Here is a 22,742-nt window from a genome sequence, read left to right as displayed (position 1 = left end):
GCGCGTTTGCGGGCGGGCCGCAGCCTCCGGAGCGCTTCCGCTGCAACGGCCGGAAGTGCGCCCGGCTCTATGGTCCTGAGCGTTCCGCGGGGGGAGGCCGGGGGATGGGGGGCCGCGCCGTCGAGGGCCACGACCTGTAGCAGCCCCGCCGCGCGGCCGGAGCCCCCTCGCCCTTCGCGGGCCTGGCCGCCAGCACGCCCCCTGCCAGGTGGGACGGGGCCGAGGGGTCCGCTCGTGGGGGAGGCCTCTGCCGGAGGGGCCACGGCGCCAGCCCTCCCTCCCTCCCTCCCCCCTCCCCCGGGCCTTGTGACCCAGCGGATCCCCAGGAGACCCCTCCTCAACTGGGCTGGGGCGCTGCCCCTCCGGAGGCCTCCCCGGGACCCCCTTGCTCTGCAGGCCGATCAGGACCCCCCTTCTATCCCGTCTGATCTCCCTTTCTCTCTCCCGCCTGCCTGCCAGCACCCATCGATGAGCAGCGTTTGGAAACAGCCAAGAAATGTGATCTGGAGCTGCCTGGCGTGAACACGTTGCTCTCCTCAACAGCCAGAAGAAGCCGCAGTTTGGAGCGAGCGTGAACCATGTTTGTCTACGGGTGACCTCCGGGCTCTTCTGCAAAACACACCCGCCTGGGGTGAGCCCCACACCAGAGCCTCCTTTGTGCTGGAGACCGTCTGAGCGGTCTTTCTCGGACCCGTGTGCGAAGGTCCTGGTGCTCCTGCTTCAGGGCTTCTCTCCCTTGTCTCTTGTTCGCAGAGGCCAAAATGTTCAGCGCAACCCAATCGTCCAAGGCCGAGTTCCTGGACAAGGCCCGGCAGGCCCGGGAGGAGCGCCGGGAGCAGAAGGAACGTGAGCAGGCTGCGGTGCGGATCCAGGCCCTCGTCCGGAGGTTTCTGTGCCGCTGTTGGCTGCAGTGGAAAATCAGGTGTGCATAGCCATGGATACGATGAAGCTTTATCTGTGGCAGGTATCTGGGCGCATGGAAAAATTACCTGTTACCATCCATGAAATCCTCCAGTCCCAGAACAAGAGGCCTGGGAGGTAATCTGAGTCAAGATAGAGAACCCCAGCAGTTTCCTGGGTTTTTGTATCCAAATTCAACGCCTTGCCTGCTGCGCTACAGGCGCCTGTTGCTGGGACTTCATTGCTTCTTCTCCTCTTTGGCTCAGGAGCGAAGTGGATAATTTCTTTCACACCAGCGGTCCTGCCAAGAGGACGGCCCTTTCGCTGTTTAAAATCTCCCGAAAGCTGCTCTTTATTTTCAAGCTCCCTCAGGACAAAGAGGTACAGCGCCTCTGACTCTTTTGCAGACTTTTGGAATCTTGGCTGCTCTCTCGGTATTAGTTGGGAGGGGGCATCTATAGGGGGTGGATCCCTTGGTCACCCAGTTCTGGGATGGAAGAATCCCTCGTGGTTGCCCTTGGACAAGCGAAGGAAGGAAGCAGCATCAGAAGCTTTCCATTGATTCAGTAGCCATTTAAATTTAGTTCTGGGGAGTCAGAAATAAAGGTGGATGCTGGTAGTTTGGGAAAGGCTGATGCCATCTCACCTTAAGTCCATTTCTTGCTCTCTGCAGAGATTTGAAAAGCTGTGCCGCTGCATCCTTAGCAGCATGGAGGCGGAAAATGATCCTAAAGTAAGTAGGTTCGCTTTTCACGAGATGAGAGTGCAACTGTGCGTTTGGCTATTTATTTTCCCAAAACCAAAAGAGAAGCGAGGAACCATTTTGGTGGTGAAACCACAGCTACAGGTTTTCCCAGGACTGTTTGTGGCTGTTTTGAGACGTTTCTTTGCCTCAGTGGCTTCACAGGAGAGAAGGTTCCTTTGAATTGCAGGATTGCAGCATTTTGCCCTTTGACCTCTCAATCCAGTGAAACTTTCCCGCCCAATGGGCCAAGTTACTCTTATGGCTCTTTCATTTTGCAGGTGTGGTACGTATCCCTTGCGCTCTCCAAGGAGCTGACTCTCCTATGGATCCAGCAAGTGAAGGATGTGCTGTGGATTTGCTGTGAATTTTTGAAGCTGCTCAAGGTACAGACTGGTCCAATTTCTGTGGCATGGATTTTTTTAGGGGCATTTTTTCTTCTGCTCTTAGCTTTGCAGTATGTTTCCTTTTCAACTTTCTGGGGGTTCATTTTTGTAGCCAGACATCTTGCAAGATTCAAAACTGGTAAATTTGCACCTCACGATGCTGGTGACTTTTACGGACACCTCTACCTGGAAAATCCTGCAGGGAAAAGGTGCGTTTGCAGAATTCTGCCTCTAGATGCTGCTTTGTTTGCCAAAAAAAATTCCACTGCCTGGCCGCGAAGGGAAGTTGTAGCTGAGTTTTTCTCTCTGGGTCTTTCCGCAGGAGAAGCCCTGCGCCACGCCATGAATCGCATCTGTGCAAATATCATGGGGCATCTCAACCAGAAAGGGTTTTACTCCGTGCTGCAGGTTTGTGGTGTCTGGCTGCCTTTAAGTTCCTCTGCGTGAATCTCCTCACTGGGAAAAGATGGAAAGAGCTTTATGGGGATTTTTCCATCTGCTCATCTCTGGTTTGCGACACCCAGCTGTGATTTATTCATTCATTCAGAGCAGGGGTCTCCAGCCAGTTGGGGAACTCTGGGAGTTGAGGTCCACAAGTCTTAAAGTTGCCGAGGTTGGAGACCCCTGCTCTTGACCCTTAAATGCTTTTCAACATTTTTTTCAGATTTTGCTGACAAACGGTTTGGCAAGGTCTCAACCTTCCTTTTCCAAAGGCACTTTAACAGCGGCTTTTTCTCTTGCACTGCGGTAAGACAACTAGCCGAAGCTACGACTCCGTCCGGGTCAAAAAACCCTTTAAGGAGACCTTGGGGGCGCTCTGGACTTCTCAAAACCCTTGTGACGTTTTTCCCTTCCCCAGCCCGGTGGTTGCGGCTCAGTTTTCTGACAATCTCTTGCGATCCTTCTTGATCCACATCATGTCCGTTCCAGCCATCACCAGCCATCTTGCAACCCTGACACCGGAGGTAGGCGGGTCCCATCAAGGCGAGAAGAAAAGAGGAGGTGACGTGTTTGAAGCTTCCTTCTAGAATTCCAGAATGAAAGTCTGGTTGTCCTGCATCCTCTTCAGACGTGTGGACTTCAACTCCCAAACTCCCCAGCCAGCAGAGAGTTTGGGAGATGAAGTCCACACATCTTAGAGTTGCCAAGGCTGAGAAACCCGGCCCTACAGAGTTGTTCCGGCCATCTCCTTTTTGCCGTAGGGCTCATCCTTGATCTTATCCCTGCGAATCAGGGCTGGGGGTTTTCAGGAGGTGTAAGAATGAGGGAGAAGGGAGTCAGTTGCTTGCACAGTGCTGTAGAGAAAAGCTGACAGGAAACCTTAAGAGCGTGTTTGTTTGCCTTTCTTGGCCAGAGCCAAACAAATAGACTAAACTTTAATTCTTAAAGACCTGGAGAGCTCAGCTTGCTCTATCAACGTCTCTCCTTGGGTGAAAGTCTGCTTTCCTTTCAGCGCCTGGCAGTGATGGAATCCCAGGATCTCCTGCGCAGGTTCCTGTTGTACTTGAGCCGGGAAGAGCAATGCAGAGACGTCTGTGTGTGTCTGGAAGGGAGCCACACGCTCTGCCTTCTGGGTAAGATCCCCAGAGGACACGAGGCCAGAGTTTGCACCGGGCCCTGCAGAGTAGGAATTCCGGAGGCCAGGTTGCCCTCAAAAGAATTTCCTCCCTCTATCTATACGCCAGGTAGCATCTGGGCACAAGCATCATTCTTCACCGCCATATTTGTGATCCTCGGTCACGCAAGACTTCTCCCAGCGGTTGCAGGGGACAGGCGTTGGGGGCCGGGGTGGGGATTGGGGCTGCTCTGAAGGCTCAGCTGCGGCTTTTCCCCAGGCAACCTCGTCTACTTGGGGTCGCTGAATGAGAAGGTGCTGCAGGAGGAGACCCCCCACTTTGTGAGCGTCCTGACGCAGACGCTGTGCTACTGCCAGAGGTACGTCTCGCAGAAGAAGTCGAACCTCACCCATTGGCACCCGGTTCTTGGCTGGTTCTCCCAGACGGTGGATTATGGGTAAGCACCCCTGGCGCAGCCTTGCTCATGGGAACCTGCTCTCTTGGGGTCCCTCCTTGCTTCCGGGTTTGCCCCTCTGGGCGCCCAGCCGCGGCCACTGCCTTGCTCCTCCTCGCCTCTCTCCCCCCAGCCTGAACGAGTCGATGCCTTTGCTCACCAAGCAGCTTCAGCACCTTTGGGGGGCCCACATGATCCGGATCCTCTTCAGCGACGTGCTCAGCAAAAAGCTGCTGGAGAGCCAAGAAGCTGCTCGCCAGCCCCCGCCAGCCCACTCCCCACAGAGCAGCCTGCCCGTGAAGAGTGAGTAGTGACGCGCCCCCCCCCCCCACATTCCCCAGGGCTCCCCGGGTGGTTCCTGCGTCAGTGGTTCCCAAACTCTGCAAGCTGAAGAATGCTCCAGTCGGTATTTGTGGACTTCAGTTCCCAGATTTCCCCAGCTGAGGAATTCTGGGAGTTGAAGTCCACCCATCTGAAAGTGACCGCAGGTGAGCTACCTCTGAACTCGGACATGGAGCAGCTTCCCTCGGGGTTGACTCCACCTCCCTTGCGTCTCCGTCTCCCGCCAGGTCTCTTCAGACGCGCCTTCCAGAAATCCACCTCCGTTCGCAACATCCTGAAGCCCATCGGCGGCAAGAGGGTGGACTCGGCGGAGGTGCAGAAGGTGTGCAGCATCTGCGTCCTGTACCAGATGGCCCTGACCACGCTGACGCAGATCCGGCTGCAGATCCTCACAGGTTGCTATTTGGGGGGAGGAGAGGGGGCTGCTGGGGGGGTCACTGTCCGTTGGGTTATGCGGAGAAGCAAAAGTGGCTGAAAACCTCCTCCCCCCTCTCCTGGTCCCGCTGCTCGGCCCCCTGCCAGGCCTCACTTACCTGGACGACCTCCTGCCCAAGCTCTGGGCCCTCATCTGTGAGCTGGGCCCCCAGGGGGGCCTGAAGGTCTTCCTGGAGTGCCTGAACAACCACACGGAGGAGTCCAGGCGGCTGCTGGCGATGCTGACGCTCTTCTGCGACTGCTCACGCCATCTGATCACGTACGCTGGGGGGAAGAGGGGCCCGGAGGGGGGCTGGCCTCCCCCTGGGCGGATAAAAATGCAGCCTTTCCCCCTCCCCCTCTCACCCCCACCCCCCAGGATACTGGACGACATTGAAGTCTACGAAGAGCAGATCTCCTTCAAGCTGGAAGAGCTGGTCACCATCTCCTCTTTCCTGAACTCCTTTGTCTTTAAGATGATCTGGGATGGGATTTTGGGTGAGTCCCCTGGGGGGGCAGCGGCCCTCTCCCCCCTCCTGCTTTACGGGGAGATGGGCACGGGGGGAGCCTTCTCTCTGAGGCTGGCTTTCTCTTGGCCGCAGAGAACGCGAAGGGGGAGACCCTGGAGCTCTTCCACTCGGTCCACAGCTGGCTGATGGTCCTCTACGAGAGAGACTGCCGGCGGCGTTTTGCTCCGGAAGAGCACTGGCTGCGCAAGTAAGAGCTGCTCGCTCGCTGGGTTCCTTCCTTGTTTGGCCTGGGCTGGTGCTTTGCTTGCCCACCAGTCAGTTGCTGAAGCTCAGTCCCGTCTCTGCACCTCCTGCTGATTTTTCAGTGCGGTGTGTGTGTGTGTGTGTGTGTTGTTTAGGGACCTCAAGCCCAACTTGCTGTTCCAGGAGCTCGACAAAGATCGGAAGCGAGCCCACCTGGTCCTGCAGTACATCCCTCACGTCGTCCCCCACAAAAACGTGAGTGGAAGCTGGGCCTGGCGGGGGGGGGTGGAGGGCGAGGAGCTGCAGGAGGTGACAGGCCAGGGCTGACCCTGAAGCAGACTCGGGTCCAGTAGCAGTGAGACCCCAGGCGGGAAGCCCCACCAGCGCCTCCCCCGTGGCCCTTGGGACGGCTCTGCTCGCGGGCTCAACCCGCTTCTTTCCCCCGACGTCTAGCGGGTTCTTCTCTTCCGGAATATGGTCACCAAGGAGAAAGAGCAGCTGGGCTTGGTGGAGAGCAGCTCTGCGTCGCCTCACGTCACCCACATCACGATCCGTCGGTCCCGCATGCTGGAGGTGAGAGCGGAGCTGGCGGCCCTGGAGCGCTTCAAGGCGGAGGCGTCTTCCTTCGCCTCCTGATCCCGGGGACCCTCTTGCCTCCCCAGGACGGCTACGAGCAGCTGCGCCAGCTCTCCCAGAACGCCATGAAGGGCGTCATCCGGGTGAAGTTTGTGAACGACCTGGGCATGGACGAAGCGGGCATCGACCAGGACGGCGTCTTCAAGGAGTTCTTGGAGGAGATCATCAAGAAGGTCTTTGACCCAGCGCTCAACCTCTTCAAGGTATCCGCTCCGGGGCTGGGATTTGGGGACGGCCCAGGGGGACCCTGGGCTCGGCTTCTCAGCTCCCCCGCTCTGTTCCGGCACAGACCACCAGCGGGGACGAGAGGCTGTACCCGTCCCCCACCGCTTACATCCACGAGAACTTCCTGCAGCTCTTTGAGTTTGTCGGGAAGATGCTTGGAAAAGCTGTTTATGAGGTAGGCCAAGCTTCACAACCGGTGGGTCTTTCCAGATCACAGCTGCGGCACTGCTCACCCAGACCAGTGGGGGAAGGTGAGGCCAGGGAAGAAGGGCACGCGGGCGGCCTTGGGGGGCGGGGGGAACGCCGGTGGCTCTGCAGTTCTCCCCCCTCCCATCTACCAGGGAAGGGTCCCTGGGGCTCTCTGCGCTTGCTCGCTTCCTTGCAGGCGTTTCATTACCCAGACTAGGAAACGCTGTCGGTGCTGGCGATGAGGCAGCTAGTTGGGCAATTTCTCCTTTCAGCCCTGAGCTACAAATGTTCTCCTCTGTTGGCCTCTTCCAGGGCATTGTGGTGGACGTTCCCTTTGCCTCTTTCTTCCTGAGCCAGTTGCTTGGCCATCATCACAGCGTCTTTTACAGCTCAGTGGACGAGCTTCCCTCCTTGGATTCCGAGTTCTATAAGAACCTGACCTCCATCAAGGTCCGCTCCCAATTCACCTGGCTGCCTTGCATCCCGGGGTGGCTTCTGCGGGAATGGGAGAGGCTGCAGAGGGCAGGGAACAGCTGTCCCTCGTCACAGGTGACGGGGTGCCGCAAGGGGCGCACAGGAGGTGTTCAGCTGTGCTGGGGGTTCTGCAAGCAGCAGGATTTGCCTCTCTCTGGACTTGGCAGGATTTTTTGAGACTAAACCTGCCTGCGTGCTGGGCAAGTCCTGGTTAGGCATTTCCCTGCACTCCTTAGCAACGCAGCTGCTTTCTCGTCCTTTTGCAGCGCTACGAAGGAGACACCAGCGACTTGGGCTTAACCCTCTCCTACGATGAAGATGTGATGGGCCAGGTAGGCTCAGGGGCCCCTCGAGAGGCACCTGCTCGTTAAAGGTTATCGGCTGCTTTCTTGTCCCGTCCCCATTTCTGCAGTCAGGGCTAACTTCTTTCTCCTCCTCCTCCTCCAATTTTTGCTTTTCCAGCTTGTGTGCCACGAACTCGTTCCAGGAGGAAAGACCATCCCCGTGACCAACGAGAACAAGTGAGCCTGACTTTGCTTGCCCTCACAGCCCAGCGTGATCCGGCAGCTGCCTTAGCTGCAAAGCGCCCCTTTGCTTCTTCTGACCTTCACCCCCAAAGGCCTGCCGCGCAAAGGGCTTCGGAAACGCCTCTCTGGGGGGAGGGGATGTGAGGCCGGAGCCCAGGGCTCAGCTTTGCTTCCCCCCCCTCGTTGGCTTCCTCCCTCTGGCCAGGATCAGCTACATCCACCTGATGGCCCACTTCCGCATGCACACCCAGATCAAGAACCAGACGGCCGCTTTCATCAGCGGGTTCCGGTCCATAATCAAGCCCGAGTGGATCCGTGTCTTCTCCGCACCCGAGTTGCAGCGGCTGATATCTGGCGACAATGCCGAGATCGACCTCGAGGACTTGAAGTAAGGCAGGGGCCGGGCTGGGCCTGCCATCCGAGTCCGGTCTGCCCTGGGTCACCCTGTAATGAGACTCAGGCGTGCCCGAGCAAGGATTCGGCGCCTGAGAGGTGGGGCTTTGCAAGAGAAAGTTCAGGGGAGGGGTAGCCCAAGGAGGCTCCTTTCACTAGGGAGGGGAAAGAATTAACAAGCTGCCGTTCTTGGGGCCTGCCTGGTCTTGGGAGGCAGGCCAGGAGCAGGTCTGGGAGGCGCTGGGCCGTGTCCAGTTCCAACAGGAGAGGGAACTGCAGAAGGGGTCTCTGGCCCTTTTGGGGGGTGGGGACAGAAAGCCGGGGATTCTGCCCCGCCTGACCTGCTTGTCTTCCAGGAAACACACCGTCTACTACGGGGGCTTCCACGGCAGCCACAGGGTCATCCTCTGGCTCTGGGACGTCCTTGCCAACGATTTCAGCCCCGAGGAAAGAGCCATGTTCCTCAAGGTAAAGGCCGCCGTGCTGCCCAGCCAGTGTCTGCCTGCACCGGTGCAGCGAGCAGGAAGAACTCTGGTCCTGGCTGCCTCGCTGCAAGAAAGGCTGAGGGAACTCAGACTAAGAGCTGCAGTCTCACCCCTGGGGGGAATCTGTGGAGCGGCCCTCCTCTCCAGCCACAGTGCTGTGCCCCACCTCCAGAGGCCCTTTAGCGAAGCCCCTTCGGCTCACGGGGGCGACTGCCCGCCCTTAGGCACCCCTTCATCGCTCTGTTGTCTCTCAGTTTGTTACCAGTTGCTCCCGGCCGCCACTCCTGGGCTTTGTCTACCTCAAGCCCCCCTTCTCTATCCGGTGTGTGGAAGTGTCGGACGACCAGGTGTGTGTGGCTGGTGGCAGGGCAGGGACGGGGCCTCCTGAGCCCGGGCTGGCATTCCTGGGCAAAGTGCAGCAAGCTGGTGTTCTGTGGGGCAGATCCAGAGCCCTTGGGGGGCTGCCTGGCCCCAGGGGGGGGAGAGGGGAGGGCTGCCGGCATTCCTGGGATGTCACCGAGGAAGGAAGGAAGGGAAGGGGAGCCTGGCTGGCCTGCCACGCCGCACTCTGCTTGTGGGACTGGGGTTCAGCGTCTTTGGCTGCCAAGGTCCCCCCTTCTGCCCCTCTCAGGACACGGGGGACACCCTGGGCAGCGTTCTGCGGGGCTTCTTCACCATCCGGAAGAAGGAGCCGGGGGGGCGCCTGCCCACCTCCTCCACCTGCTTCAACCTCCTGAAGCTGCCCAACTACAGCAAGAAGAGCGTCCTGAGGGAGAAGCTGCGCTACGCCATCAGCATGAACACGGGCTTTGAGCTCTCCTAGCGGCCCTGCCGGGAGAGCAGGCCCGGGACCCGTTGGCCAGACGAGCAGCGCCTTCCCGGAGCCGTGGGAACTCCCGGGCCGTGCCCAGGTAGCAAAGCAGACGCCTGCAGTGTTGCTTAGCTCCTCCGAGACCGCAGCTGGCCTGCCATTAAACGTAGCCTTGCCTGCAAACCTTGTGCAGTTACCCGTTGCGGGCAGGGGGTCGCTGGAGGTTTTGCCGCACGGAGGGCTGGGCAGGAGGGCCATCCAGACTGCTGCGGGGGGCTGGGCGGCCGTTCCTGCCATCTTGCTCTCTTCCCCTGCCTTGCCCTGGTCAAACTTCCCAACTGCCCTGGTCAGGCTCTTGTAAGAAGCCGCTTGGGCCGGGTTCTGTCCGTGGCATCCGAGGCCCGGCTTGCTCAGTGGAGAGATTTGAGTTGGATCTGTTCTTCGCTGATCATGCAAGGCCGGTTTCAGCCCAGTTTTGTTACCTTGAACTGCTGGCCAAACTAGTTTGGCCTTGAATCAACTTTTCTCCAAAGGCCCCCAGGGCCCCCCCAGCAAGGAACAGGTAACCGTTTCCCGTTCTCCCTGTGCAGCCTCTCTGGTCGCGGGACTGGAATCCACCGGTCAGCCGTCGGTGACCAAGAACACAGGGCAGGCTGCCTCCCTTATGAACCCAGAGAGACCGCTCGGGTGCCAAGAGGGCCCTGTGGGAAGGCCTGGCCCAGAAGGCGCTCAGGTGCACTCCGGCTGAGGGGGAGGGGGCGATCAGTGGGTCCCTCTGACCCTTTAAGCCCCAAGGACTGGCAGAGGTGAGGGGGAATCCGTTGGGCAGAGCAGGGCGGTCCTGCGTCAGCTCTCTCAGGGACTTTGTTCTTTTGAAATTCAGTGTGGCTGCTTGTTAAAGGAAACACTAATTGCATGTGGTTGCAGATGGGTGTAGACCAGGGGGCTCCAAAGTTGGCAACGTTTAAGACTTGTGCAACTCCCAGAATTCTCCAGCATAGCATAGCTGGCAGGGAACTCTGGGAGTTGGAAGTCCACAAGTCTTAAACATTGCCAATCTTGGGAGAGCCCCAGTCTAGACTGAAGCAGCTGTTTGCACCAGCTCTTTGTCGCTCTGGGGCAGGTGGTCCCGTCGTCCTTTTGAAGTCTCTCACACGCCACAGAATGACCTTGGAGCTTGTGGCGGCTCTGCTGCCTGTGGATCTGGTTCCACCGGTCTTCCCGGGAGGGCGTGTGCGTGTGTGTATGTACAAATGAATATTTTGAACAAACACAACAAGCTGATCAAGAAAGGCTACCCAGTATTTTTCCTGCCTTTTGAAATAAATTGGATGAATCTGTCCATAGGAAAACATCTTTCACTCCCAGTCCAGCTATATATTGAGTGGCCATTTCCCACAGGGGTCTGCAGCTCAGCATGTCCAGGACCTAATTACGGCCCTGCTCCCAGGTAGCTACACTGCTTGTGTGAGTGGTTATTTTAGAAAGACGTATCATAAATCTCAAGTGTGTCACCCTTTTGCACAAATATTGTGAAATATGAAGAAGAGTTGGTTTGTAACAAACTAAAACAGTGCAAGATATTTTGGGAATGTTATTTTATTAAGTCCAGTTTTTTTAAATTTCAGAACATTGCTACTGCCTTGAAACACCTCCCCCCCAAAAAAAAAAATTAAGGGCTGGGCCCAGACAGGTTCATAAGTAAGGAGCTGTTCTGGATGCTGGCTCACCTCGTTTCCCTCCTGATTTTCCGTTAGGGATTGTGGGGTGTTGACCTGGGGCCGCTGCTGCAGGCCCCCCAGAGAGCTGTTTCAAATTGCCCTCTTGGAGGGGGGGGATGCGGCCTCTCCACTTCTGGTGCCTTCCTACTCACAGATACAGGAGTGGCCAGTCCCAACAAGCCTGGCAGCAGCTGCACGTTGCTTCTCACAGCCTTCAGGGTGCAAATGGGGGCTTTCTACCGCAGAGACCCCCATGGATTGTCTGGGTGTTTGTGTCACCTGGAGGTCCTTCAGCAGGAGCCTCGGAGGCAGTCGGCTTTCTTCTCTCCCCAGCACCGCCCTGCATGCGTGTTTTCCGAGGAGACTTTTGGCATTGGAAATCAATAAATTATTTTGTTCTTTTATCACTTAGTATTCTTTTAGTTACAGCACATTCTTCAGACTGGAAATTCAGGAATACAGGAAATAAAGTTGAAAAATTGGTTGAATGCAGTCGCTTTTCTTTTTTCAAAATGCACGACTGGCAGGAAACTGAAGCCACGTGCCAGGCTCAATTCTGGCACGTTTGCCGATGGCGTCCCTCTCTCAAAAGTTGTGCTTCTCAAGACTGTTGACAGGATGTGTCGGTGGACTTGGCTGAGGGAAGAAATCCAGACCCTCCCTCATTTTGATGGAAGAAAACTGGCAGGCAGGGCCATGCTGCCGGAGCCAGCGGGACGGAACTAAACCGCCTGCCTCAGTTCACTTCAGTGTTCCAAGAAGCTGCAAAGGCATCTTCAGGCTTCACAGTTGCTCTGAATTCATGTACGCAAGCTGGACTCCCAAAAACGTGGTGAGAAACCTGAATTTCTGTGGGTTTCTGTTGGCATTTCAGGTGGAGATCTGAGCACTTCAAATTTCCAGCGTTTTACACTTCATCTTGTCTTGTTAGTTCAAAAGTTGTACACCTCGTGCATGGGTGAGTTTAGTCTTGGGGCTCCGTCCGTCTGTAGATTTTCTCCTTCTTCCCTTCCTGCTTTGCAGAGAAACGGGCCAAGATGAACAGATAGTCGCTCAGCCTGGATACAGGGAAGAAAAGAATCACCCTCCGTCTGTGGGCGGCAGGCCTTGTTTGCCTCTAAACACCCAGATCCAAGTTACCTGTTTAAATACTTGGCCACGTTTGCATCCGCTTCTCCCGCTTTCACCAAAGGAACGACGCTGAAGGCATAAGGAGACAAAGGCCCAAACGTCAAGATAACACAAAACTTTACTGGCCGTCCAGACCAGGAATCACTGCCACAATTCTTTGCCTGCCTTGCCTCAAACACAGATGTCTTAATTTGTGAGTTTTGCTTGGACAGTGACAATTTAGGTGATGGCTTCCTTTCTCTCTCCCATGGCTGTGTTAATTCTAAACCCACAAATCCACCCAGGGTCTCCTGAAGCACTTTTCAGACGCTTCGCGTGTGCCTTCCCTCTAAAACCTGCCTCCAGGGTCTTGCCGACAGAACAGACCCGTCCCTTACCGCCTCTCGGCTCTGCGACACACAGCTCGGGAGAGATGGAGTGCAGCGCTGCTTTTTCCACCAGACTGAAATGATACAAGCACAAGATGCACAAAAGTCAATTTGCTTTTAGTGACTCACTAAGGAAGACCCTTGTGGCTGCCTTTTTTTTTTTAAATGTAGGGTGCAAAAGCATGGTGATCCTGGCAGGGAAAAACTCTTAAGGGTTTCTAGAGGCCTAAGTGCAGTGATTATATCCTGACTCCAGGGCGGAAGGCATGGAAAAGCACACAAGGATCTTACCGGTAAAATGAAGGACGTGAGCGGCGGAAGCTGATCTGAGTATTTGTCTATCCAGCTTTCCAACTCCAGCACAGGTCTCTCACTGAAAGATGTTCGCTCTGAAGAGGAGGAGGAGGAGACCAGTCACACTAGACGGGCCTGGAGGAAAGCCACTGGCTGAAGGCCTTGGCAAAGCCTCAAGTCCCTTAGAAAGTGTCCAGCTTCGTAGAGTGCTACTTACTTATGTGGGACTCCCTGGCTGAAGAGATGGGCGTTGCCACATTAGAGCCGGCATCTTGCAGCATACACTGGACCTAAGAGGGGAGCAAAGAGATGTGGCATCACCTGGAAGGCAGTCGGGCCTCCGTTTTAATCCGGTTATGCGCCTCTCAGAATAAGAGAGGAGTAACAGCTTGGCCCAGATAGAAAGGATGATTTTAAGGGGTTTTACACGGCCAACTAGAGCAGAGCCAATTTATTTCTCACCTTGTGAAGTTCTTCCACAAACGCGTGGCCGCTTTCGCTGCCAAATTCAGCACTTAAGCTGCAGCAAAAAATAAAAATGGACTCCAGTTGTGACTCCCCCCTCCGCCGTTGAAAAGGTTTGCCTTTAGTAATACGCAAGAACTATTAAGCCAGTCTGAAATCTGTGGAACTGTTCACGTTTACAAAAAAAGAGCCAAGAATACTCGACGGGAGGAGGAGGAGGCAACGCCCTTATCTGAAATATTTTGGCATAAAGCCTCAAGTCAGCTTTGCAATTACCCGATAGCCGAACTCAGTTCATCCAGGGTTCCCAAAGCATCGAAGACCCGGTCGTCCTTGGCTCTCCTCTCTCCGGTGAAGGTGCTCGAGAAGCCTTGAAATCCAACAGAAAACGGGGCGTCGGCCGAGGAAGGGAGGCCCCCCGGGGAGGGGGCTGCTGCTTAATGACCGCGCAGTCGCGGGTTTGGGGGCGGGTGGGGGGGGCTACCTTTGTCTCCCGTCCTGGTGTAGATCTTGGGGGCCGCGCCGCTTTTCCCGGGCTGGGGCTCCGGCCTGCAGGAGAGGCAAGGAGGCAGCGGTCTCCGGGGAGGAGGGCGGCCCGTCTCGGGGCTCCCGCGACACCCTCCCCGCGCCTCGGCCCGGCTCCTCGCCCCCCGCGCCAGCAGAGCGCGCCCCAGCCGCCCCCCCGCGCCAGCCATGCCCGCCCGGCAGGAGCGCGGAGCGGCCCGCGGAGTTTGTCCCTTCCCGGCCGCCGTCGCAGCCGCCGCCGGCTTTCGATTGGACGCGGTGTGGCGGCGATCGGCCAATGGCGGGGAGGGAGGCCGGCGCCCGAGTAGTCCGCGCGCGCGACGCTCGCCAGGGAGAGGTGAGGGTCTCCCCGGCCGCCCAGCCCGCCTCGCGCGGAAAGACCCCCGGAGGGCAGCGGGGGAGGCCTCGGGGCCCCGGGCGGGGCGGGGCGGCGGCCGCTGCGGCCCCCTTGGACGGACGGCCCGTTTCTCTCGGCAGGGCGGCGATGTGGGAGCGGAGCCTGGTGGTCTCCGCCCCGGGGAAGGTGATCCTGCACGGCGAGCACGCGGTGGTGCACGGGAAGGTAGGCCGGCGCCCGCCCCGGAGGGCCCCCCACCGCCTGACGGCGCTGGCCCGCTTGCGCTCTGCCGAGGGGGAGGGCCTGCTCCTGCTTCCCGGCGCTGGTTCGCGTAGCTAGTGAAGCAATGAATCGGCCCTAGGACGGTCACTAAGGACTCGCCTCTTTCCTCTGCCGCTCCTCCCGGCCGCAGGTGGCTCTGGCGGCTGCCCTGAACCTGCGGACTTTCCTCCGGATGACTCCGCGCCACGATGGGAACCTCTCCCTGCGGTTGCCTAACCTGGGGAGCAGATGGAGCTGGGAGGCTGCCGAGCTCCAGCCCCTGCTGGCAGCGCTCTCAGGTAGGCCCCAGGCGCCTTTGCGGAATTCCACCCGGATCCAGAGGGAGCCCCATCCAGAAAAGCAACAAGGGGCAGCCTCTCCTCCTCCTCCTCCTCTCCGGCGGCCCTTGGTCTGGAGCTCCAGAACTCAGCTTTATCTTAAAGCTTTTGGTTTGTGGCCCCAGAGAACAGTGCGCAGGGGCTGGGCTTTCCATCGACTCCTGGGCCTGTTAGCTCCCTTTGAGAGCTTCTCAACTGTTTCATCAGAGCATCTGATCGTCTTTGCCTTGCAATCGGGCTGTGTGCTTTCAAAATTGTATCGGTCAAACTTTTCCCCTAGAGAAACTGATCTATGACTTGTCTCCGGTGTTACTTTGATGCATTTGAAATAATTAGGGTTGTTTGAACGTGCTGAAGAAAGTGCTTTGCTTCCCTTTCCGGGCATAGAAGGTGATGTCTCCTGCTGTTTGTTCTCTCCTCAGCTGAACTACCTGAAGCGCAGCTGCCCAGCGCCGAACACGTGGAGAAGCTGAAAGAGTTTGCGGGGGGCAATAATGGATACGAAGCAGTCCAGAGTGTAGCTGCTGCAGCCTTTCTTTATTTGTACTTATCTGTGGCATCTAAATATGGGTAAGGGTACGGGTCTCACCTTTCCCGTGTGGCTCTTTTGCTCCTGGCAGTCAGGATTGCCAAACCTGTCTTGCCAATTTCCACATGAAACATTTGGAGGCGTTGATTGAGGGTGTGCAGCTGCCCTGCCCTCCTCTGGGAACGTCGGGAGAGTTTAGCGAACGTGTACATGTCTGTTAACATGGATCCTAAAAAACGTGCAGTACAAGACAGATTGGTAGAGATAAAGAGTGGGGTACAGCAAACTAAGGTTGACAGTGAAAGAGGAAAATAATGCTTTATTATTGCGTGAATTTAAAATCAGGCTGCAGATTATATCTATTTTAAAAACCTCAGGAAACTAGGAGTGGGCAACGTATCACACTTCTTACAGAATACTTGTTTCTAAGGCACCACATCTCGAAAAACCACAAGAGAAAATAAGCAAAGGAAAGACCGGTTCTGTGATCTTACTCTTTCTGTAAGCCTGTTGTGACTCGTCGTGAAAGCAGAGACTATTTAATTCTAGTCAGTGTGAGGGGAAAAATAAGTGAAATTGCAAAACTTAATTTCTGCGGTGTTCTTATCTTTCAGGGTTCTGCCATCTGTTGACATCTTGGTCTGGTCTGAGCTGCCCACCGGCGCTGGGTTAGGCTCCAGCGCAGCATACTCGGTCTGCCTGGCAGGGGCCTTGCTTTCTGGATGCGGCGCCATCGGCTATCCTCTGCAGGAGGGCCAAGAATTAGCTAGGTAGGAAGCGGGAAAGAGAGGAGCTGGAAAATGATTTCCACCTGTCCGGGAAGGGCCGGGCATGTGTTACGGCAGCTTGTTGTCATCTTAAAGCTCTTCATTTGGCTCTTGTTGCTCAAGGAGAGGATCCCGGTTCTGGGGACCCAGGTGCACTTTTCAGCCTGTCCAGTTTAAAGGACCAGAAGCAGCCGGCCAAAGGAGAACCAGGAGGGCTGCAGGAACAGGGTGGGGACAGGCTGATCTCGACTGAGGCCTTTTCTGCTCTTCCAGATGGAACGAGGAGGAGCTGGACATGATCAACAGGTTGGCCTTCCGAGGAGAGCAAGTGATCCATGGGAATCCTTCTGGAGTGGACAATGCTGTGAGCACATGGGGTTGGTGTTCTCTTTCCTTCTTTTGCATTTCTGAACTAGCTCAGGCGCAGCGAGGGGACCTAGCCCCTCTCTTAGGTGCTCTACTGGCTTCCGAAGTGAACCACCTTAAATTTTCCTTACGGTTCCAGGAAGGGATTTTGGCTCTCGTGAGCCCCAAGGCCTCCCTTCTCTTGGTTTGTAATAAAGGAATAAATGGCCAGATGTTTTCCTCTTGCTAGTTCAGGTGAAATTGAACAATTTTGCAAAATATGGAAAGATGAAACTTTCCGGGGAATTATTATTTTTTCCTTCTTTCCTAAACGTTTAGGTGGAGCCTTGCGGTATATTTCAGGAAAAATCTCCGCATTGAAAAGGTGAGGTTCATTTGAGCATCAATGTTTAGTTTTAACAGGAATTGGTGGCTTTATAAAAACATTTTTTAAGTTTGAGTTGTATTTTTTAGCATGATCATAAGTCTTGCTATTTTTTTCACGAAAAGATAGTTTTTTTCAATGTTTTGACCTACAGAATGATCAATGCGTTAAAAAGTTTTGATTTAAAAACACTGAAAAGCCTTGATAGGCTGATTAATTTCTTCAGACAGAAGGGCAAGGCCTTGTTTCTGAAGAAGAACGCTAGCAGCCTTCCACGGATCTCACTCTGGGTCTGAGGTCCCACAGTGCGAAGGTTGTCTTCGGCAAGCAAGCATCACATCGGAGAGTTTGCATGCTGAACGTTGCCAGGGCTGAGAGAAGAGATTGCCAGAGAGGCCTTGGCAACAGCTCCCCCCTTTCCCCCCACTTTCCGCCAGCTTGGCCTAATCGGACTTCATTAGAATCTTTCACAGGGCGTGAAATTGCTCTATTAGCAGCTAATGTTAGACACCAGTTATTCTGCTGGCAGTTATTAGAAAACAAAGTTATTTTGGCTTGAAAAATGTGGGCCTTGGTTGGGTCGTTCAGAGAACGCTTATGACATGCCAAGCTAATTCTGACTAAAACGTGGCTCTAATTGGCGATTAAGCTCAGCTAGCGATGGTCCCTTTCTGGTGTGACGCTGGCTGTGCGGCATTCACAGAAGTGAAGGCTACCAGGTGCTTCAGTCATCCTGGGGAGGGAGACGATGGGGCTTGTGATTCCACCTGCCTGCAGTGGTTCGCCTGGTGCGCCAGTTGCGGCCCTATCTTAGCCGGGATGATTTATGCACGGTCACTCATGCGCTCGTGTCCTCTCGTCTGGACTACTGCAACGCTCTCTACATGGGGCTGCCCTTGAGGACCACCCGGAAGCTCCAACTGGTACAGAATGCAGCCGCGAGAGTTGTGTTGGGAGTCTCCCGATACTCCCACGTTACACCGCTGCTCCGTGAGCTGCATTGGTTGCCAGTTGTCTTCCGGGTGAGATTCAAGGTACTGGTAACAGTGTTTAAAGCCCTTCATGGCATGGGGCCGGAGTACCTTAGGGAACATCTGCTGCCGGCATCAAGCTCCCTGCGCCCTGTGCGTTCCCACAGAGAGGGCCTCCTCAGGGTGCCACCGATCAGAGAATGTCGATTGGTGGCCCCCAGGGGGAGATCCTTCTCTGTGGGCGCTCCGGAGCTGTGGAACCAGCTACCGGTTGAGCTCCGGATGGCGCCCGATCTTCGCTCCTTTCGTCGCGATCTCAAGACGTTTCTGTTTGTTCAAGCCGGCCTAGCCTGATGGGGATTGGTGGGGTTTTTTAATTTTGTGCTTTAATTTTAACTAGGTGTTTTAGAATTTTATTCCAACTGTTTTAATATGGGCAATTATTTAATCTTGTTTTAATGTTTGTATTTAGTATTTTATTCTGCCCTGTGAACCGCCCTGAGTCCTCAGGGAGAAGGGCGGTATATAAATATTATTAAATTAAATTAAATTAAATTAAAGATGCTTGTGGAAAAAGACAAGAGGCAAAGTCCTCACTCCTCTCCCAGGCTGCAAACTTACAGGTCCTATAGGGAAATAAAAGCCATACCTTCCTCCTTTGGCTGTGCCTGAAGGGTCTGCATGCTTAGTCATTGCATAGCAATTTTGCAGACTGTTGAATTGATTTTTAAGAGTCTCTTTTTTTCAGGGTGCCCACTTTGCGGATTTTACTGACTAACACTAAAGTTCCACGCAGCACCAAGATCCTGGTGGTGGGGGTTAAAGACAGACTCCTGAAGGTACTTTTTCTGGTTCCTCTCCGAGGCTTTGTGACTGCCCGGAATGTATAGCTGATGATAGGTCAAAATACGTTGAAGGTTTGGAGAGAATTATCTGAAGAGGGGTGGTATAAGAAGCACAGCTTGGCTGAGTGTCAGGAAGCAGGAGACGGCTGCTCCATTTCAAGGTGTTTGAGATGATCACCAAGAGTTCTTTAAAACAGCATTGCTTGGGTCTCTGACCCTTGACCTTTTGGGCATCATTTTAGCCAAACATTCTTTGCAGCTCTGCCTAAATAGGCCGTTCACGAGGATCCCTTTCTTCCTAACTTTAATAGAAGTGGGTGTTTTTTAAAAAGTAAGTCCTATAACTGTGCCAAGATAGCTTAAATACTAATAAACTTCTTTCAGATTCTTTATGCTTTTTATTTTTGTTGTTTGTCCCTCTCTCTCTCTCTCTCTCTCTCCCCCCCCCCCCGTGCCCTGTCACATCGTTTTTCCTCCTGCAGTTTCCCACTATCATGGAGCCGATGCTCACTTCCATAGATGCAATTTCTCGGGAGTGCGAAGGTATTCTTGAGGCAATGGCTGAAGAGCCATTGCAGGAACACTACTCCAGGCTGGAGGTAAGCCCTTATCTCTTTTTTAAAACAAAAAAAAATCAAGCTAAGGCTTTTTGGCACACTCACTTCTGTCCGAAGTATGTTCCCTCCTTGAGCTACACCCGTCTTTTCTCATGCGTGTCTCTGCTTTTTTTTCCAGGACTTGGTGGACATCAACCAGCATCTCCTCAATGGCATCGGGGTTGGCCACTCCCTGCTGGACCGCGTCTGCCAGGTCACTTCTTCCCATGGGCTGCATAGCAAACTGACCGGGGCCGGGGGAGGTGGCTGCGCCATCACTTTGCTGAGACCAGGTGAATCCTCCCCAGCTGGCTTTTGTCTTCCTTTGCACAGGCTCCATTCTTGCTCTTGAATTCTCTGTTGGATGTGGGTAGGTTGAGTTCATAATCAAGCGTGTAAGCGAAGGAGCCCTACAGATGTGTTGCAGTACAGCTGTTGGGGGCACATTGGCTTTCAGCTGTAGGAGCTGCTTTCAGTGGCTTATGGGTCTCCTTTAGAGCAGTGCTTCTCCACCTTGGCAACTTTAAGACCTGTGGACTTCAATTCCCAGAATTCCCAGCCTGGATAGTTGTCAAAGTTGAGAAACGCTTCTTCAATAGATGACTCTATTGTGACACACCAGTGAATACCACACTAGCGTAAGCCGTTCTTAAATTCCACTTGAATGCTGCTGAGGTGTAACTCAGAGCAGCTTCCTGCACGCTGCTTCTTAAAAGCGCCTGTCTAGGTGGCCTTTGCTGTTTGTGTGTGACGCAAGGTCAGCGCTGAATGTTGCCACCTGTTCCCGTCCTCCTCTGCCTGCATGCGTGGCTCTTTGGTGGCACTTCCTTTGGCCGCTCGGTAACCCAGTCTGCTGTTTGGGCTGTCTAACGGGGGGGCACCATCTCTTGGCAGGCACCGCTCCTTCGGTGGTAGAAGGTGCCATCCGAGAACTGACCCGCTGCGGGTTTGAGTGCTGGGAGACGGTCATTGGGGCGCCTGGCGTGAGCGCACACAGCCTGCCGGGCCTGAAAGCGGAAGCGCAGGAGGCTCTGACGGGCAGTTGACGATGGCCGTGAAGACCGAGTCTTCCTCTGCCTGGGACCTGCCCTGACTACTCCAAGCCCTTCCCCCGCCGTTGACTTGGCTCTACTGCTAACGGAGGGCTCTTTGGCCACACGTGTAAATACCAGGCTTCTCTTATCCCTCCCCCCAATTGGCGAGGCCTGGCAAGTTTGCTTTGGGAATGTAAGTTATTAACTGTCTGTCTTCTTAACGCTTCCTGGGAAATGCTCCAAACGGCATTGCTGCATTCCCTGGCCGGTGGGTGGGTGGGTGGGGGTGCAGGGTCCCCCGTTAACGAGGTGCTCAGTGGCTTGAAACCGAATGAAAAAGGTGGCTTTTAAATCCCCTTGTAACAAGCATGTTTCTCTCAGGGCTGGGACGCCCTTTACGGGGTTCTGAATAAAGGCTGGTTTCAAAGATGGCTCTTCTGACCGCGGCTTTTGTGTCGGGCTTCCTTCCGTCCTGGGCTGCAGGGTCTCCCCAGCAGCAGCCACTGCGGGGGTCTCTGGGGCACCTGGCCTGGCCACTGCTCTGAGCGAGGTTTCTCAGCAGGCAGAGATCCTTTTCAGAACAGCAGAGGGCGCCAGAGACCAACTTACTGTGGGAGCTGCAGCTGGGGGGCTCTCTGGATCTTGGGTGGTGGGCCAGGGCGTCTCCTCCCCCTGGCCAGCAGGACCCCACCCCTGAAACGGAGGCCGGCCGGCCAGCTGGGGGGGTCTCCCTTGGTTCTCTCGGGCAGGGGACTGACTGCTCTTGCAGCTCGGCTGGGCCAGTTTTCTGCCACCTGGGAAAGTGGCAGAGCAGAGGGAGCTGGGTGGGCCACTTGGGGGGGGCTGCCTTCGCGTGTGTGTGTGTGTGTGTGTGTGTGTGTGTGTGTGTGTGTGTGTGTGTGTGTGTGTGAATGAATGAGAGAGAGAGAGAGAGAGAGAGACAGACACCCTGCCCCACATTGGCAAAGTGGGAGGGAAGCCTGTTGCCTGCAGAGGCCTCCAAACAGTTCTGGGAATTCAGTGGCTGTCAAATTTCACATTACAATTCATCCTGATTATTCTTCTTGAATTTCACACACACACCCATTGCCCTCACTCTGGCCTTTGAGAAGGAGGGGGCAGCCCTTGAAGAAACAAATAGTAGTTAAACAAAACCATAGTTTGATGGAATGTATAAAAGCAACCATGTTGGGTCTAGAATTTTAAATGGGTTTTGTTGGTCTGCTGGGTAGTGCCATCCCCCCCCAATATGAAAAGGGAAATCTCACATTGCGTGTCATCTTTCGAGAAACGGACCTTCCTCTCTTGGGGGGGGATGGCGGATGCTGGTTGAGCAAAAGGACCGTGAAGGAGCAGTAGAGCCTCCCTCCGGGAGGGAAAAGCAAGCAGAGCCAGGCTGGGTTGGGCAGCCCCGGCAGAGATCAATTGTGCAGAGATGCAGGAATGCGGGTCAGCGAGACCATCTGCTCCAGAAAGCTGTTTAATTTTGGGAGAGGGCCCAACTGAGACCCGCGGCCAGAAAAACACTGGCTGGTGGCCTAATGGGGTTTGTGGGGGGGGGGGGGCAGGTTATCAAAACAGTCAAGTGTCGGACTTAGCCTGCTGCCTGCCTTGAGGCAAAGCCTGAAAAATAGAGGTACAGCTAAGCAGGTGAACTTCAAAGGCTGAAAATCCTTAACTCTCCTGTCGGTCTCATTGGCATCAGTGGGTCTTTGGCCTGGCGGGTTGCCCAGCGCTCCGAGGCCAGCAGCCTCCCGGGCCTGATCCTAGCCATTAACCGTGAGGCTATTTATACCCTTCCCAATTATTTGCTCAGCTACTTTAAAAATGCATAACCTGCCTTTCGGTTTAAAGGTAATTTTCAGCTACATACCAATAAGAGCATCAAAAGCTTAAAAAAAATGTTGACCCAGTAGCACTGAATAATTGAGCAACAGGCTGGTAAGGAGAGTTGTATTGAAATCAGTCTTAACTCTTAATGGATAAGCTGGGCAAATGATACTGGTTTACATAACCCCTGAAACCATGCTCCACTGCCAAGAGGACGGGGGAGCAGACTTCCCCCTCGGCATAAGCGGGCTGGGCTGGGGCTGGGGGGCACAGCCCATCTGGTTGGACCAGCTGAGCTGTTTTCTGTCCTGGTGGGACTCAGACCGGACCAGCCGGGCACAGGGGGGCTGCTCTGCTCCTCCTGCCCCTTCTTGGGGTTGGTTTCTAGCAACCTTTGGGGGTCCTCCCTGCCTCAGACCCCACCGCAGTGCCCTCCCTACCCTTTCAACCCCGAGGGGGAGTCCCTTCTGCCCCCCCCCCCGGAGTGGCAGGTGTGGGAGAGCCAGGCTGGGCAGCGCAGATGGTTTTATGCTCAGCGTCAGCAGTGGCTGCTTTCGCTCAGCTGAATAGATGCTTGGGAGACAATGGCGTTAGGGGAGATAAGAGGAAGAAAAAGGGGTCAGGATGGAAAATGTCAGAGCGGGAACTGAAAGGCAGCCTCTCTGAGATCCCAGGGGGGCCAGCCGAGAGAAGGTGGCCCCCTCCCAAACATTGCAGCGCTCACAGCAGTTTGATCTCTACTTAATCCTGGTT

The 22,742-nt window shown here is 55.1% G+C and overlaps 3 protein-coding genes across 6 annotated transcripts; 2 read left to right on the top strand and 1 right to left on the bottom strand.

Annotated features, from left to right (window-relative positions):
• The first annotated feature begins 49 nt into the window (after positions 1-49).
• On the top strand, positions 50-11,372 carry UBE3B (ubiquitin protein ligase E3B). Of its 4 annotated transcripts, none has more exons than XM_083373830.1 (30): positions 50-208; positions 460-631; positions 754-922; positions 1,167-1,281; positions 1,574-1,633; positions 1,924-2,028; positions 2,141-2,237; positions 2,351-2,436; positions 2,693-2,775; positions 2,888-2,993; positions 3,482-3,602; positions 3,864-4,041; positions 4,172-4,341; positions 4,608-4,775; positions 4,903-5,074; positions 5,174-5,292; positions 5,397-5,511; positions 5,663-5,762; positions 5,961-6,080; positions 6,170-6,346; positions 6,433-6,543; positions 6,870-7,007; positions 7,298-7,363; positions 7,494-7,552; positions 7,764-7,946; positions 8,308-8,419; positions 8,691-8,783; positions 9,068-9,347; positions 9,838-10,053; positions 10,595-11,372. In XM_083373830.1, exons 3-28 carry the CDS (start codon positions 762-764, stop codon positions 9,257-9,259), a joined length of 3,207 nt encoding a protein of 1,068 aa, XP_083229956.1. In that variant the 5' UTR covers positions 50-208; positions 460-631; positions 754-761; the 3' UTR covers positions 9,260-9,347; positions 9,838-10,053; positions 10,595-11,372. The 4 variants fall into 4 exon arrangements, with proteins under 4 accessions (XP_083229956.1, XP_083229958.1, XP_083229959.1 ...); XM_083373831.1 differs by having other exon boundaries at positions 78-208; positions 544-631; XM_083373832.1 differs by lacking the exon at positions 9,838-10,053 and having other exon boundaries at positions 10,876-11,372.
• Positions 11,373-11,590: 218 nt separating this feature from the next.
• MMAB (metabolism of cobalamin associated B) lies at positions 11,591-13,921 on the bottom strand (the record flags this gene model as incomplete). The annotated part of the gene is made up of 8 exons (XM_083373392.1): positions 11,591-12,026; positions 12,109-12,168; positions 12,477-12,541; positions 12,759-12,856; positions 12,979-13,051; positions 13,224-13,281; positions 13,503-13,596; positions 13,711-13,921. The coding sequence occupies 8 exons, from the start codon at positions 13,919-13,921 to the stop codon at positions 11,933-11,935; spliced, it is 753 nt and encodes a 250-aa protein (XP_083229518.1). The 3' UTR covers positions 11,591-11,932.
• Positions 13,922-14,088: 167 nt separating this feature from the next.
• On the top strand, positions 14,089-20,582 carry MVK (mevalonate kinase). The gene is made up of 10 exons (XM_083373376.1): positions 14,089-14,313; positions 14,501-14,648; positions 15,110-15,257; positions 15,831-15,986; positions 16,257-16,360; positions 16,668-16,713; positions 18,433-18,523; positions 19,012-19,128; positions 19,265-19,418; positions 20,020-20,582. The coding sequence occupies exons 1-10, from the start codon at positions 14,236-14,238 to the stop codon at positions 20,169-20,171; spliced, it is 1,194 nt and encodes a 397-aa protein (XP_083229502.1). The 5' UTR covers positions 14,089-14,235; the 3' UTR covers positions 20,172-20,582.
• Positions 20,583-22,742: the final 2,160 nt, after the last annotated feature.

This window comes from Vipera ursinii (genome assembly GCF_947247035.1).
Source record: "Vipera ursinii genome assembly, chromosome: 14".
In the NCBI taxonomy this organism is placed as follows: Eukaryota; Metazoa; Chordata; class Lepidosauria; order Squamata; family Viperidae; genus Vipera; species Vipera ursinii.
Note: the sequence above shows the minus strand (reverse complement) of the source record. Positions and strands in the feature narration are given on the sequence as shown.

Excerpts from the sequence above, each read along its gene's own strand:
- UBE3B (XM_083373832.1), top strand. The coding sequence starts at position 762 with ATGTTCAGCGCAACCCAATCGTCCAAGGCCGAGTTCCTGGACAAGGCC. Across the intron at positions 2,994-3,481 it reads TTGCAACCCTGACACCGGAG|CGCCTGGCAGTGATGGAATC; the intron begins GTAGGCGGGTCC and ends CTTTCCTTTCAG. Across the intron at positions 7,553-7,763 it reads CCCGTGACCAACGAGAACAA|GATCAGCTACATCCACCTGA; the intron begins GTGAGCCTGACT and ends CCCTCTGGCCAG.
- MVK (XM_083373376.1), top strand. The coding sequence starts at position 14,236 with ATGTGGGAGCGGAGCCTGGTGGTCTCCGCCCCGGGGAAGGTGATCCTG. Across the intron at positions 15,987-16,256 it reads GAGGGCCAAGAATTAGCTAG|ATGGAACGAGGAGGAGCTGG; the intron begins GTAGGAAGCGGG and ends CTGCTCTTCCAG. Across the intron at positions 18,524-19,011 it reads TTAAAGACAGACTCCTGAAG|TTTCCCACTATCATGGAGCC; the intron begins GTACTTTTTCTG and ends TTCCTCCTGCAG.